The 12,854-nt window shown below is 48.6% G+C and overlaps 1 protein-coding gene across 1 annotated transcript; it reads left to right on the top strand.

Annotated features, from left to right (window-relative positions):
- The first annotated feature begins 1,228 nt into the window (after positions 1-1,228).
- Positions 1,229-7,809, top strand: LOC144163315 (uncharacterized). Its single transcript, XM_077694244.1, has one exon. The coding sequence runs from the start codon at positions 1,302-1,304 to the stop codon at positions 2,571-2,573; it is 1,272 nt and encodes a 423-aa protein (XP_077550370.1). The 5' UTR covers positions 1,229-1,301; the 3' UTR covers positions 2,574-7,809.
- Positions 7,810-12,854: the final 5,045 nt, after the last annotated feature.

The following is a 12,854-nucleotide window of genomic DNA, read 5'->3' as shown; positions in this document are numbered from 1 at the left end:
ATGGCCTTTTCGGCACATGCCACGACAACACTCGCGTAGAGGTACAAATCCGTTGACTTGGCGTGCTAGATGATACTAATTTCCACCCAGACTGGCGTGCGTGGAGGAGGCCCAAGGGGCCGCTGCCCCACCCAAAACATTGGACAACGCCACGTACTCCATTTCATGGAACCAACATTTGGCTCTGCCTGTGACTAAATAACGACATCCAATAATTTCTAGTTCTGCCTCAAGTGATGCTCCAAGCTTAGGCTGCTTCGGTGCCTGATTTCACTACCCCGATCAGCGATTCGGCAGTGCCCTTGGAAGAAAAACAAAAGCGAAGGAAACAATAAGATCATGTAGAGAACGCCCTCTCCATCGCAAAGTTTTTACTTCTAAGTTTGAATTGATTATTTGTTCTTTTTTATTTTGTTGTTCGTCCTTATTGTGTTTTCCCTCTGTTTCATCTTCCTCCGGAGGGGAGAGAGGGGGGGGGGGGTGTCTTACCTATTTCGAAATTAAATCTTGCGTATGTCCACTGTACGATGCCTCACCTCTTTGTAGGACCAAATAATCTGATGCATGCGCCAGGGGGATTGTATATTTAATTTTTCAACTAGGCCTAGCTGCATGCACATACGCAAACGTTCCAAACCGCGACCATGTGCTGTGCAGGGGAGCACATGTCTTAGTTACGCAACTAAAGCATTTAAATTCTGAACGGCATATTCCCCCGATACTTCACGATCCCCAAAAAGTTCACGCCCTTGCATACGACAACATTCTGAGGCGATACGTTTAAATGTGCAACTAGCTCCTCGCCTCAAGCTTTAGAAGGGTTGAAACATCGCCGCGCTGGAGGGTCTATGCGTCCAGTAGAGAGCTTGATACGCGATTTTGGTTAGGCCCCTAAATCCCCCAAGGAGATATACTACCTCTCGGCAGCAGAAATAGCCAATTTTCCGGCCGACTGTGGCAAATAAATGAACAAAAGATGACACTCGAATGTCTATAAGGCCCATAGTCGGCTTTGCATCTGGTATACGCGTTTGCATTCGTGCATGGTAAAATGTTTCTTTTTCATGCTGTGTCGAGGAGTTCCTCGTCATTGTTTATGGCTGAGCAGCGGGGGTTCTCAAGGGTTCCGAGATGACATTTCAACACGACTGCGGTTGAAACTGCGCCAGCTGCACGTTGATCAAATAAAGAAAAGGGAAGGGATCAGTGTATTGGTAGGAGGAGTCTAAGAGAGCATTGTTAGAGACACATTCGTTCGCCAACCCTTCTGCAGGCGCATTTATCGCATTTTCCGCTCAGCCATGGAGTGTGTTCGTGGCACCGCTCCGCTAGGGTTGTGCGTGGTGTTGTTCATTTGTGTGTGGTATGTCCCTACGAGTGCTCGCGAGGTCAAGGCAATGAACTTGCTACACAACGACATCGATGGCGACATGGACCACCTCTTCGACCATGAGGACACGAATTTAATGCATATTAAAAGGAAACCTCATATTACCCCGTTGAAATTTAAACCGAAGAAGCCCAGTAAAGAAAAGAAGGCCAAGAAAACGCAGAAGAGCCGGGAGACGTCGACAACTACGTCGACAACATCTACGATGACTACGACAACGACTGCGACGACGACTACGATTACGACGACGACTACGGCGACTACGACGGAAGCCGCAGCAACTACTACGGAGGCGACGACTACGACCACAGTCGCAAAATCAACGACGCCAGAAGCGAACGCCACTACGCCGAAACCCGACGGTGCCTGCCCTAAAAGTAAGAGAGCACCGACTACCACCAGTAACGCCACCATCTCAACCACTCCAACGCTGCTCAAAGAAACAACTACTACAACGCCGATGGCTGCAGAGGGAACGACTAAAATCGAGTTCGAGAACGTTACGAACGTCACTTCTGGAGTTTACGTGGACACCTCAACGCCCGGAGAAACCGAGGCAAGCCCGACGACCATTACTGCGCTCACCGTGCGCAAGACCAAAGTTCCAAAGTCGATATCCTACAATCTGTTCGTCAAGAAGGTCACGGTCCACATCGTTTACGAATCCCTCTGCCCCTTCAGCCGGAAATTCATCGTCTCGCAGCTTCTGCCGACGTACCAGCAACTGCGCGACCACATGCACCTGGTCCTGCTGCCCTTCGGCAACGCACGGGTGAGCAAGACGCGAACTGTGAACCCCAACTTCATCTGTCCGCGCGGGTCCGCGGAGTGTCGCAGCAACATGATCGAGACGTGCATCATCCGGAGCGTACGTGAGACCCTCACCGCGGTGCATATCATAGCCTGCATGTCGCGGAGTGGAGCGCCCCACCGCGTCGCTCGACGTTGCGTCGAGAAGAAGGGCTTGGAGTGGCACCTCATGGAACGTTGCGTCACCACGAGCGGGAAGGAGTACATGCTCGACATGGCCAAGAAGACGTGGCAGATCAAGAAGACCGTGGGCCACGTTCCGCTGGTCGTGATCGAAGGGGAGAAGATTTACACTAAGGAGGCGCAGCGGGACCTGATCGGAGTCATATGCAGGATAATTCCGCTTATTGGCATATGCGCCAAGAGGCGCTAGTGAGCCGCAAGTGAGATTATTCGCACGAGAGCCGGCGTTCGCAGCTGAGGTGAAAGCAATCCATCGTTTTCAGGAGGTACCACCAGTAATTGAAATTCAAAACAGCGCAAAAAGAGGGGGCAAGAAATGACGACACACGGCGCTGAGTGCTTCTTTGCTGCCACGAGTGCTTTTTTGCTGCCTGTCTGCCCCTCCATAGTTTCGGTTTCCAAGCTTGTTGGTAACGCAAGCACCAACTGGTTTGGATGAGTGAAAGAATTGTAGACAGCACTGCTATTTCCTCTACCACGCGCCTCCGTAGTTTCTGCTCCCAAACTTGTGGATAACGCAGCCGCCATTTTCTCTTCCAAGGCATGAGACGGTTCAGGTATGGCCGTTCATCAACGGGGCAACACGGGAAAATTATAATTTGTGGAACATAAAAATGATGAATGCTAAACAATAGCCGAGCATGCCCATGCAGAGTAGTTGAAGGCGGGTCGGCGTAGGACAAAGGGGGAGGGAAGCTAGCTGCATTCCATGGGGCGTCTAGATAACGTCGCAAGCACATCGCGCAGGACACAAGGAAGGGCTAATCTGGCGGCTTCTGGTGGCGGGAGAAGAAACTGCACGGACGCCGCGATCGGCATTTCGCCTGGTCGCAAACAACCTCGTTTATACTCCACCACGTGCCGCTATCATCTCGTTCCCCAATCCAGCTGCGAAGCTTCGTAGTCCGCGCAGTGTTCATTGCGAAACTATCTTGTCGCTCCCTCGCACCCTCTGCAATGGCCGTTTCGCCTTAACATATTGTTTCCCCGTGTTGAAGCATTATTTCGGCGTGGGAACATGTTAGTAACACTAGGCAGTGTGGCGATGAAAACACTTGGTGTTGAAAGCTAAGTTTTATTTATTTATTTATTTACAGGTACCCACAGGGCCGAAGCATTACAGAGGGAGTGGGTTTTAAGATTCACGTACAAGTACAGCTTACAGTGCATGTCAAGCAAACATACAAACATACAAAAAAGTTGCAAGTATATTGTACATTCTACACTTTAAAGAAATAAGCCGTGCAGGGCCGTACGCAAGATTTTGCACCTCCCGTGTTGGAAATTGGCATACAAAATGACGGGAAAAAATGCCGGCGTCAACAAAACGCATGCCAACTGAGGAATGCCAGAATTGGGTTTCTTGCGGTGCTTTATTGACAGGGGGGCCCACAAAAAATGATTATCGTAATAATTTGTCAAGCACTCACACACGCACAATTAAGGTGTGTCCGACAACATTGGTAAGCGAAATGACAATGGCAATACATTTAGAGAGAAAAACATAGGAGAATGTATGAAGGCGAATAGACTTTATTTAACCCATAAAGGTCTTCGGGTGATCAACCTCGGCTGGCCCCTACATCCGGGGTCGAATCGGTCCTGCAGGCCGTCGAATTGAAGAGCAGTTGCTAACAATAAACCAAAGCAGTTCACAGTTAAATAGCCGCAAGCCATGTAAAAGATTTACGAAAATACCTTTACGGGTGTTCCTTAGACGTTGCAGCATAAACTTCATACCTAAATAGATTCAATATTCTGGAAAATATACTATCGTCTTCTCAAAGTAAGAGGCACTCCGTACAGCGTTGCTCTATCTATAAAACGAGAGCAGTAACACCGCTCAATTTATAAATAGTTAGAATAAACGACTAAGTTTTTCATACAGTCAAATCTGGATATAACGAAGTTGACAAAAATTTGCCCTTTTTCGTTACATGCAGGTTTTCGTTACATGAAGATTTAGAGTTAAGGCACGCGTGAATGAAGCAGAAGCAAAACCAAGATGCAAGACATCAGTGACGGTGAACTAACCGTTGACAAATATATATCACAGTGAAAAGCGGCTTGATTTCCGCCGGCTGCTTTCCAATGACCTTGTCACTTCACGGCCTTCCAAATAAGCAAGGACACTTACCCCCTTGTTAGCAAACGTAACTTAAGTATCATTTTCGTCTTATGACAATTTTCGATGCCTTAACGCGTTTTAAGGACCAAACGTATGCTGAAAGAACGCCTTTTCGCAAACTTGGCGCTTTTTTTCGCACTCAAAATCGGTGAGAGCGTGCTAGCTGGGATACTTTACCGGGTGGTGACGGCGGTGAAGGCGGTGACGGCGGTGATGGCGGAGACGGCATTTAAAATTGCGAGCTTGTCTTGAAAAGACAAATCTTTCCGTTTTCAGGCAGCAGAACTCACCACCCACGAACCCTTACCACAGTGGAGACGCGCGAATACACGCCGACTATCAGCACCTAATTGACACCGCACTCACACGTGATACGTGCGGCAGGTTGCGATGCGGGCGAAATTCGCTAAATTAGTACATTTGTCCAGCCGATTTTTTCAGGAAAAGTGCAAGAAGCAATCACTCATCAGCGTAGCGAATTCGTTGCATCAAGGTTAACTCCTGCAGCCCCTTCGTTACAAGAGATCGCAAACAAACTGGCTTCAATGGGGATGGCAATGGGGAATTGGAAAACTTCGCTAAATCCAGGAATTCATTACATCGAGGTTTGTTACATCCAGATTTAACTGCATTTTTGAATTCCAGCAAAGCGTTAAAAAGGGAAGTCCAAGCAATGAGGGGATGAATAGTTACTAGGCAGCACTAGTGATTTAGCCGCAACTGTGTAACTGACTTTCTAACGGTGATTTTCTAATGATCGAGTGTTTCACGATTTTCACGAAACATTGTCCCATCCTACCGCTAATTTATACTCCATTTGTTTCCGGAAGCGCATCCTGCTGCTTCCTCCTCCTTGTCCATATCGAGATTAAACAAATCTGAAAGTATCAGCAAACAAACCGAAAACGTGAGCGCTAACTGTGTCTCAAAACGTGAACGGTTCCTCCGATCTCAAAATAATGAAGTTGCTGACCACACAGCGATCTCGAACTTATAGCGGAGGCTTAAACATAAATTCTTCTTCTTTCTTTTTACAAAACCATACAGTTAAGAAATATGAAAAGTGTCTATGATTTCTTATTCCAGGAGCCTTCATTATAACTTCGCCGAGACGCAAATAAAACCGGTGCCGGTATTTGGCACTTGCATCCGCTTGTGTAGGCGTACGATCGTAGGCGTAGGATTTCTCTTTTTGAAGTTTTGGCTTTCCTGCCCCCGCTTCGAATGGCTGCCCGAGACACAAAAGATACTACGAAGCTCTTCATATCAATGCACGGCCCTAATTAATAGTACGAATCACGGTCGTAACCCTTCACCTTTGCGGGACACTTATAGGGCTTGGCAGGTGGATTTCTGGAAGGTCATAGATTGGCCGTGATACATGAACTCTTCTAAAGACGTAGTCATGCATTTTTAGTTTCTCTTGTGCTACTTAAACGCGAAAATTTTGCTCTGTCTGTGTGTCTGTATGCATGTATGTATGTCCCTCGTTTCGAGCGCTCGGTCAAATGGTAAAAGAATTCTTGAACGAGACGTTTATACAGGCAAAAAATTTCCAAACTTCTAAATCTGGGGGCAATGTTCATACTTGCCAACATTGTTTAAGCAAAAAGAAAACAAAACGCATATTTGAGGATAATATTAGGGCATAAGTAATATTTGCCGTGTTTTTTTAATACAAAATAGACAGCGGCTTGATTTTTGAGACAGAAAATAAAAAACATATGCATAGAAAAAAATGTTTTGACCCAAAATACAAAAAGCGCTCTCGCCCGACACTACACCTCCTGCCGGCATTGCAAGAAGTCCGACAGTAGCGAACAGTTCTAGTAGGTGGCGCGCGAGCAGTGGAACGCGGTAAAATTGAATTGACTTGGGCAAACTTTCACTGTGTTTATCGTGGCAGGAGAGAAACGGCAGTAGAAAAGCGTTAGAGGTGGGCGTGCAAAAGAGGACAGGAATTTATATGGCACGGGTGGACAAAAAACAGAGTAGAAGCCCATCCTTGGCTATTCCCGTACATTATAAAAGTGCGGCGCAAGTCGCGCAGATTTCGTCGCCCCGCGTCTTCAACGTGTTATAGCAACAACGCCGAAAAACCGGCTTCAATGCCCGCCACCGAGGCTAGTCCCGTCTTTTATCCAATGGTTGATGCAAGCAGACGATAGCAGCAGACGACAGGTGGAGCTCGTGAAGGAGTATGAAGTACGGGAGGAAAAGGGGCCCCTCGTAACACGACGTCCCTGGCTTGACAAAACGTGACGTTAAGGCCTCTTCTAAACTTTGATTTTTTCGGTGGTTGTAACCTTTGACACTTCAAAATCGGTTGACGTCAGGAACCAGTCAGCCTTTTCACCTCATCGGAGGAGGTACCTTCCGTACACCCTTCTCCCAATGCTTGCGCCGGTTCACCGTGTAGTGTTGGTGGTTTTGTGTCTGCAGTGCCAGTCTATATGTACCTATTTTGAAGTTTTTTGTGTATTGGGGTAACCACGTTGTTGAGGGATATTGTATTTCTTCGTTCTTTTTATTACTTAAGCTTATTAGGGTGTGGAACCATTATGATTTAGTTCGTTTCTTGCTTTAGAGTGGGGCATTTTTTATCTTGTCGTTCAGTAACTGCCGTTATTGCGTTTTTGCACTTCTGTATCTGCTAATTGTGCGTGTTTGTAAGTATCAGTCTTTCGGATACCTGAACTATTTAACAACCGGTTTAATTTTTAGCTTTGTGTTTCAATAAGCACGCTAACAAAGCGGAACTACCTACTTGGTCACCGTGCCTGCACGAAGGAAACAAGCAGCGAGGTATCGTCATCATGTTGTCATCATGACGAAATTCTCGCTGCTCCTAACCATGCTGAAATTAGATGAAATAATTTGAAGTTCTGTTTCTCGGTAGCATGTAGTACTGTAAAATATGTCAAATTTTGCCTACACAGCTCTTTTGCACCGTTTGCTATGTCAAGTGTTTCATTTATGTTCCGGAAGAGATAGAAATAGAGGAAGGAATATAAGAATTTTTAAGGTGTAAAAATCGTTTCCATACATGTTGCATTTTCTTGTGGTACGAATATTCTTGTGAATATTTTTATGTGACTGGTGGGCAGAAAAATAATACAGCCTACCAACTTTTCTGTCGCTGTTATCTTGGCAGAATGTTTCAAACACACGAGGTTGAAAACATTACACAGATTTTTGTTGTTCCGTGCGTTCACAGTCAGGTGACCATTGCTATAATGATAAACAATTATGTAAACACCGGACGAATATTCAATAAAATTCCTCGAGGAAGTTTTAATTGCTGTATTTTGGATTAAATTGCTAAGTTCGTAGCAGAAATATGTCTACTGAGCCCACTTCATCAAGATCGTGCGGTGAGCTTAGAGATCAAGAAATGAGTCGGCGAAATTTGCTGCTTCCACATTAGGGTTCTAGCTAAAGGGCAAAGTGCTGCCAATTCTCAAGATTCGTGCTGGAGAAGGAGGAATAAGGGCTTATTGGGAGCATACGAAAGATTGTACAGTGTCCTCTGGAAGCCTTGGGCTCGTACTGCCCATATGGCCCTGGTACTGGTCATGAGATCAGGACCAGCCGAGGCAGACCAGGGCAAGCTGGCTCTCCCGCTGCTCAGGGGTGGCGTTAAAGGGGTACTGACACAAAATTCTGAAGGCGAGATAACTTCGGAGATAGATTGGTGTGAACACACATACATCATCTGCAAAATATCAGCGGCGAATACAGCCTAGAACATATTTAAAATCAATTTTAAAGTGTGTGAAACGCAACTGAGCAGCCAGCAGAGGACTTCGCGCAATCGACATCCCCTGGATATTTTGTAAATAAACAACATCCAACATGTCACGAGTTTGTGTTTGCCGCTTCCGCACTGCCGGCGTTTTCCGTCGGCTCGCCGCTCCAATCGGAGGGCGGAGCTTCTGCTCCCGAGAACGAACGACCCTATCGTTGGCGGCGGAGGCGCCATGATTTCGTCGGCTCATCGGGCAGCTGGCCGCGACCAAACTTGTACAACGATTCCAGGCACTACACTTTTTATTACTTATTATTTACATTGGACGGGAAAACGCGCCGGAGACACGGAAAGCCCACTGAGCGAGCCGTACGGTCGCTGTGCAGACGGAGGCCACGGCCGCGAAGTGGCGCAGGCCGGCGCAGGTAGCTCGAGTGATAGCTTGTTACCGCTGCACGAAATTGGACTCAGGTCCCAACCATGGCAGCTAATATGAGAAATGAGTTAATGATGCGATGGCGGGTTGCATTAAAAATTGTCATCTGCACCGCTTACGAGAGCGGCACGCGAATATCCGCCGCAGTGCTGAGCCGAACACATCTGTAGGCGGACCTGTGGGCACACCGGCAGGCTGCTCCCAGCGCGCGCCTTGCCACCCACTGTCTCGAGCGTCGCGGGTCGTTCTCTAGCCGCGGCAGCATTTGCACTCGCAGCGCCTGCGTCACGTCCACGGTCGCTTTTTAACTAAGCGCCTCCCGAGATCAGTACGTGGGGGCATTTTCAGAAACTGCCGGCGACGCGGATTCGATAGTGCTACGGCAGCTCTGCTCTGTGATATCCTTCCGACGACAACGTGGTCAGCTTTGTTCACAAAAAATACATCGTTTCGCGGCACCCACTGAAACCGAAACTGCAACTGGCCCCACTGAAAATGCCCCTGATTAAACAACCGTCGCACGCTGAAGCAAATGAGGTTTCTACAGGTGATAAGTAGGTCACTAGCTACTTATCGCAAAAAAAAAAAAAAGCAAGATGCAAAATTTTTGTGTCAGTGCCCCTTTAAGAACGGGGAATCGCATGCGTGGGCAGCCCCATACCATGTTTTAAAGCGTTCATGGGGATGGGCTGTATTCGCAAGTGCAGGCGCATTGTGTGGGTACATGGCGTACATGGCCAGCCGCGGAGGAACTTTTCACAGGTGTGGACTAGGCATGCTTTGGACCATATACGGTGCCCCGATCCAGCCCCATGGAATTGTGTCCTCACATGGCACAAGCCCACAATCCCAGGAGTCACATAAGAGCATCCAGGGACGTTCGCTCGCGAACTCCGTTGGTAACAGCGACCATCAACTTGGAAATCGTCACACAGAAGTTGGCGCTGAAGAACTCGACGTGTCCCAGAGGAGCGGTGGCGCAAGCCGTGATGTCGTAGTCTTGGATCCTCCTGGAAGCAAACTGCCACGAGACAGTCCAACCCCAGCATTGCACGCGGCGGCCCCGAATGCACCTTATCGCTGGTACTTGTAAAAAACCAGGTTCATGAGCCGCCCCTTCTACGCAGCCAGAGCCCAATGACAGCCGCCGCTACACCATCTTTTGTACGTCGGTCCACCACACCACTTAGCAGCGCGTTTTGGGGTCAAAAGTCTTTTTGAGCTGCATCGAAATGGAAGCGTCCTTGGAGGCTTGCCTCGCCTTCCCAGTCAACGAGTGACACCGGGCTCTCACTTGCCTTTGATGTCATCACAAGCTACTTTCGCTTCAAAATGAAACAGGTCGCATCCCCCTTCTGTGCTCTTTGCGGCGTTCGCGAGGACTTGAACCATGTATTATGTGAATGTACGCGGTATAGAGCAGCTAGGACGTCCCGTTTAGTAACCTCGGGCCTTTCTCTTTCTAAAGGACTAACTGTAAGTGACATGTTGGGCCCTTGGTCTAACTCTAAACGAACATCTCGAGCGAGAAAAGCTATATTGTCTTTCCTGCGAAACACAGGACTGGATCAGGCTATCGAAACAGGACTCTATTAATCATCGTCATCATCGTCATCATCATCATCACTTAATCGATTTCATTATTTTCATACATCTGGTGTAGCAAGCTAGGAACCTTGGCCAGACTAACCTCACCCGTATCATTAAAGACTCTTCTCTCTCTCTCTCTCTCTCTCTCTCTCTCTCTCTCTCTCTCTCTCTCTCTCTCTCTCTCTCTCTCTCTCTCTCTCTCTCTCTCTCTCTCTCTCTCTCATCTACTTGCCATGCCCCTGGCGCATAGAAGACGCGGGTTTTATGATCGCCGTCATTTTGGTCCGCCACAACCGTTCATCCCGCTACCCTCACTATCTTTCACGTCAATTCGCATGTCGAAAATAAATGAATAGGATGACTCGAAGAGAGTTGTCAAGCCTAATGCCCGGCACGTTCGCAATTCAAAAAATATAACAATTAGGCAAATTATATTCAATTATATTTTGCCCGGTGAATAATGTTTCAATGATTGCTCCAAGCGTAGTAGCGTAGTGTGGCGTATGCTGGTGTGCGCGTGCGAGTGTGCGTACCTACGTGTATACACCCGAAACATTAATCATCATCATCGTCGTCGTCGTCGTCAGCATCATCATCCTGTGGACTTAAAGATGATGACGATGACAACGATGATAATACCCGCCGCGGTGGCTTAGTGGCTAAGGAGCTGGAGCTGGAGCTCGAGGTCGCGGGCTCGATTCCCGGCCGCGGCTGCCGCTTTTCTGATGGAGGCGAAAGGCAAAAACGCCCGTGTGTGCGAGATTTCGGCGCACGTTAAAGATCCCCAGGTGGTCAAAATTAATCCGGAGCCCTCCACTACGGCGCGCCTCATCGCCTCCGTAGTGTCAGCGCGTTAAACTCTACAATCAATCAATCAATCAATCAATCAATCAATCAATCAATCAATCAATCAATCAATCAATCAACGATGATGATGGGGAAGATGACGACGATGATTGTAGTTTTCAGATATATGTGACATATCACTGTTCAACATTCCATACACTGTTCTTTTTCCAATTTCTTCAGAAGACGAACTGACGCTGAACATCTCTGCAGACATTAACAATGGACAGGAAGGGGTATTCCATAACAGGGAATGCCACCCCTCCGTCTAACGACGACGATGGTTGAACGCGAAGCTTTGTCGTGATGGATTCCTTGGTTGGCCAATCCCACACTGCGAGTACGTTCTACTCTGGACGTACGCCCAGCTTTTATAAAATACCCACAGCACCCTCACGTGTGCACTCCGTAGGCCTAATGTTTGAGCGTGGGGTGTACGGCGCGAATCGGCACCTGCTGCTCGGCGTTCGCTTCAACAATATCGAAATGGAGCAGTCGGCTACCACCGGCTTCAAAACGCGATGGACCCAGGTTCGATTCCGGCAACGGAGAGCGTTTTTTAGGTGCGGAGCACCTTAGTACCACACAATGTTCGTCCGCGTCCGTCCGCATAACATTTACAATCGCAAAAAATCACACAGGAACCGGCAGGATTCGAGCCCGTGTCTGGTAGACCAGACAGAGTTAGTGTCAGTCGACTCACCCGCCAGGCTACGCACGTGAGTTAGTACCCGAGAGTCAAACGTCTTACTCCCTCGCCTGTACCCGCCGCGGTGGCTCAGTGGCTAAGGCGTTGCGCTGCTGAGCACGAGGTCGCGGGTTCGATTCCCGGCTGTGGTGACCGCTTTTCTGATGGAGGCGAAAAGCAAAAACGCCCGTGTGTACGAGATTTCGGCGCACGTTAAAGATCCCCAGGTGGTCAAAATTAATCCGGAGCCCTCCACTACGGCGCGCCTCATCGCCTCCGTAGTGTCGGCGCGTTAAACCCTACAATCAATCAAATACTCCCTCGCCTGTAACGGTGCGGGGTACCTTGGGACCTCCCAATGTCCGTCCGCGTCCATCCGCGCGCACACTACCCGATTTGCGCCACGACCGTCATTCGATTTGAGCCGTGAGTAGCAGTTTCATTTAGGGAATAATCAAGGTGCAGCTCACGGCTCAAATCGAATGATGGTCGGGGCGCAAATCGGATGTCACTCGGGGCGCAACTTGGATGTCATTTTGAGTCCGCGTACTCCTCACCTTCGCCATCATCCACGGAGTGGAGATGCTGCAGTTTTTCTTTCACTTTACCCCCTATCATTCATAATCATCGTCAGAGAAAGTTGGCTTTCCTGCAGGGTGTGCTGGCTTATTACAGCAACATCAGTGGCGACACTGAAGCTTCGATGTAATATTCCCTGAATGGAGGCCTGGCGCGCCTGAGAGCACGTCGCCCTTTGAGCGACTGTGTGCCTGCCTTCGGGAACACGCGCACCGTGTCCATTGTTAAGAACCGACTGTGGTGTCTGTGTTGACACGGCGCGCAGGCTTCGACAGCGCGCAACGTGATGACGCGCCGTAGTACTTTCACTAAGAGCATCGGTGAAGTGAGAGGAAGAACACCTATAGGACTGAGCCGTGTGGGTGGGTACACGCTGCGGCGTTCATGAAACTTCGATAATACGGCGCGGCCAGAACGCTCTTCCGCATGCACTGGCTTGCCGCGGCGGTTGTCCAC

Source organism: Haemaphysalis longicornis, unplaced genomic scaffold, assembly GCF_048455015.1.
Source record: "Haemaphysalis longicornis isolate Haplotype H1 unplaced genomic scaffold, Haemaphysalis longicornis Haplotype H1 scaffold_12, whole genome shotgun sequence".
NCBI lineage: Eukaryota > Metazoa > Arthropoda > Arachnida > Ixodida > Ixodidae > Haemaphysalis > Haemaphysalis longicornis.
The sequence above is the reverse complement of the archived record's forward strand: the minus strand, read 5'-3'. Positions and strand labels throughout refer to the sequence as shown.

Coding starts and splice junctions, on each gene's coding strand:
- LOC144163315 (XM_077694244.1), top strand. CDS start 1,302: ATGGAGTGTGTTCGTGGCACCGCTCCGCTAGGGTTGTGCGTGGTGTTG.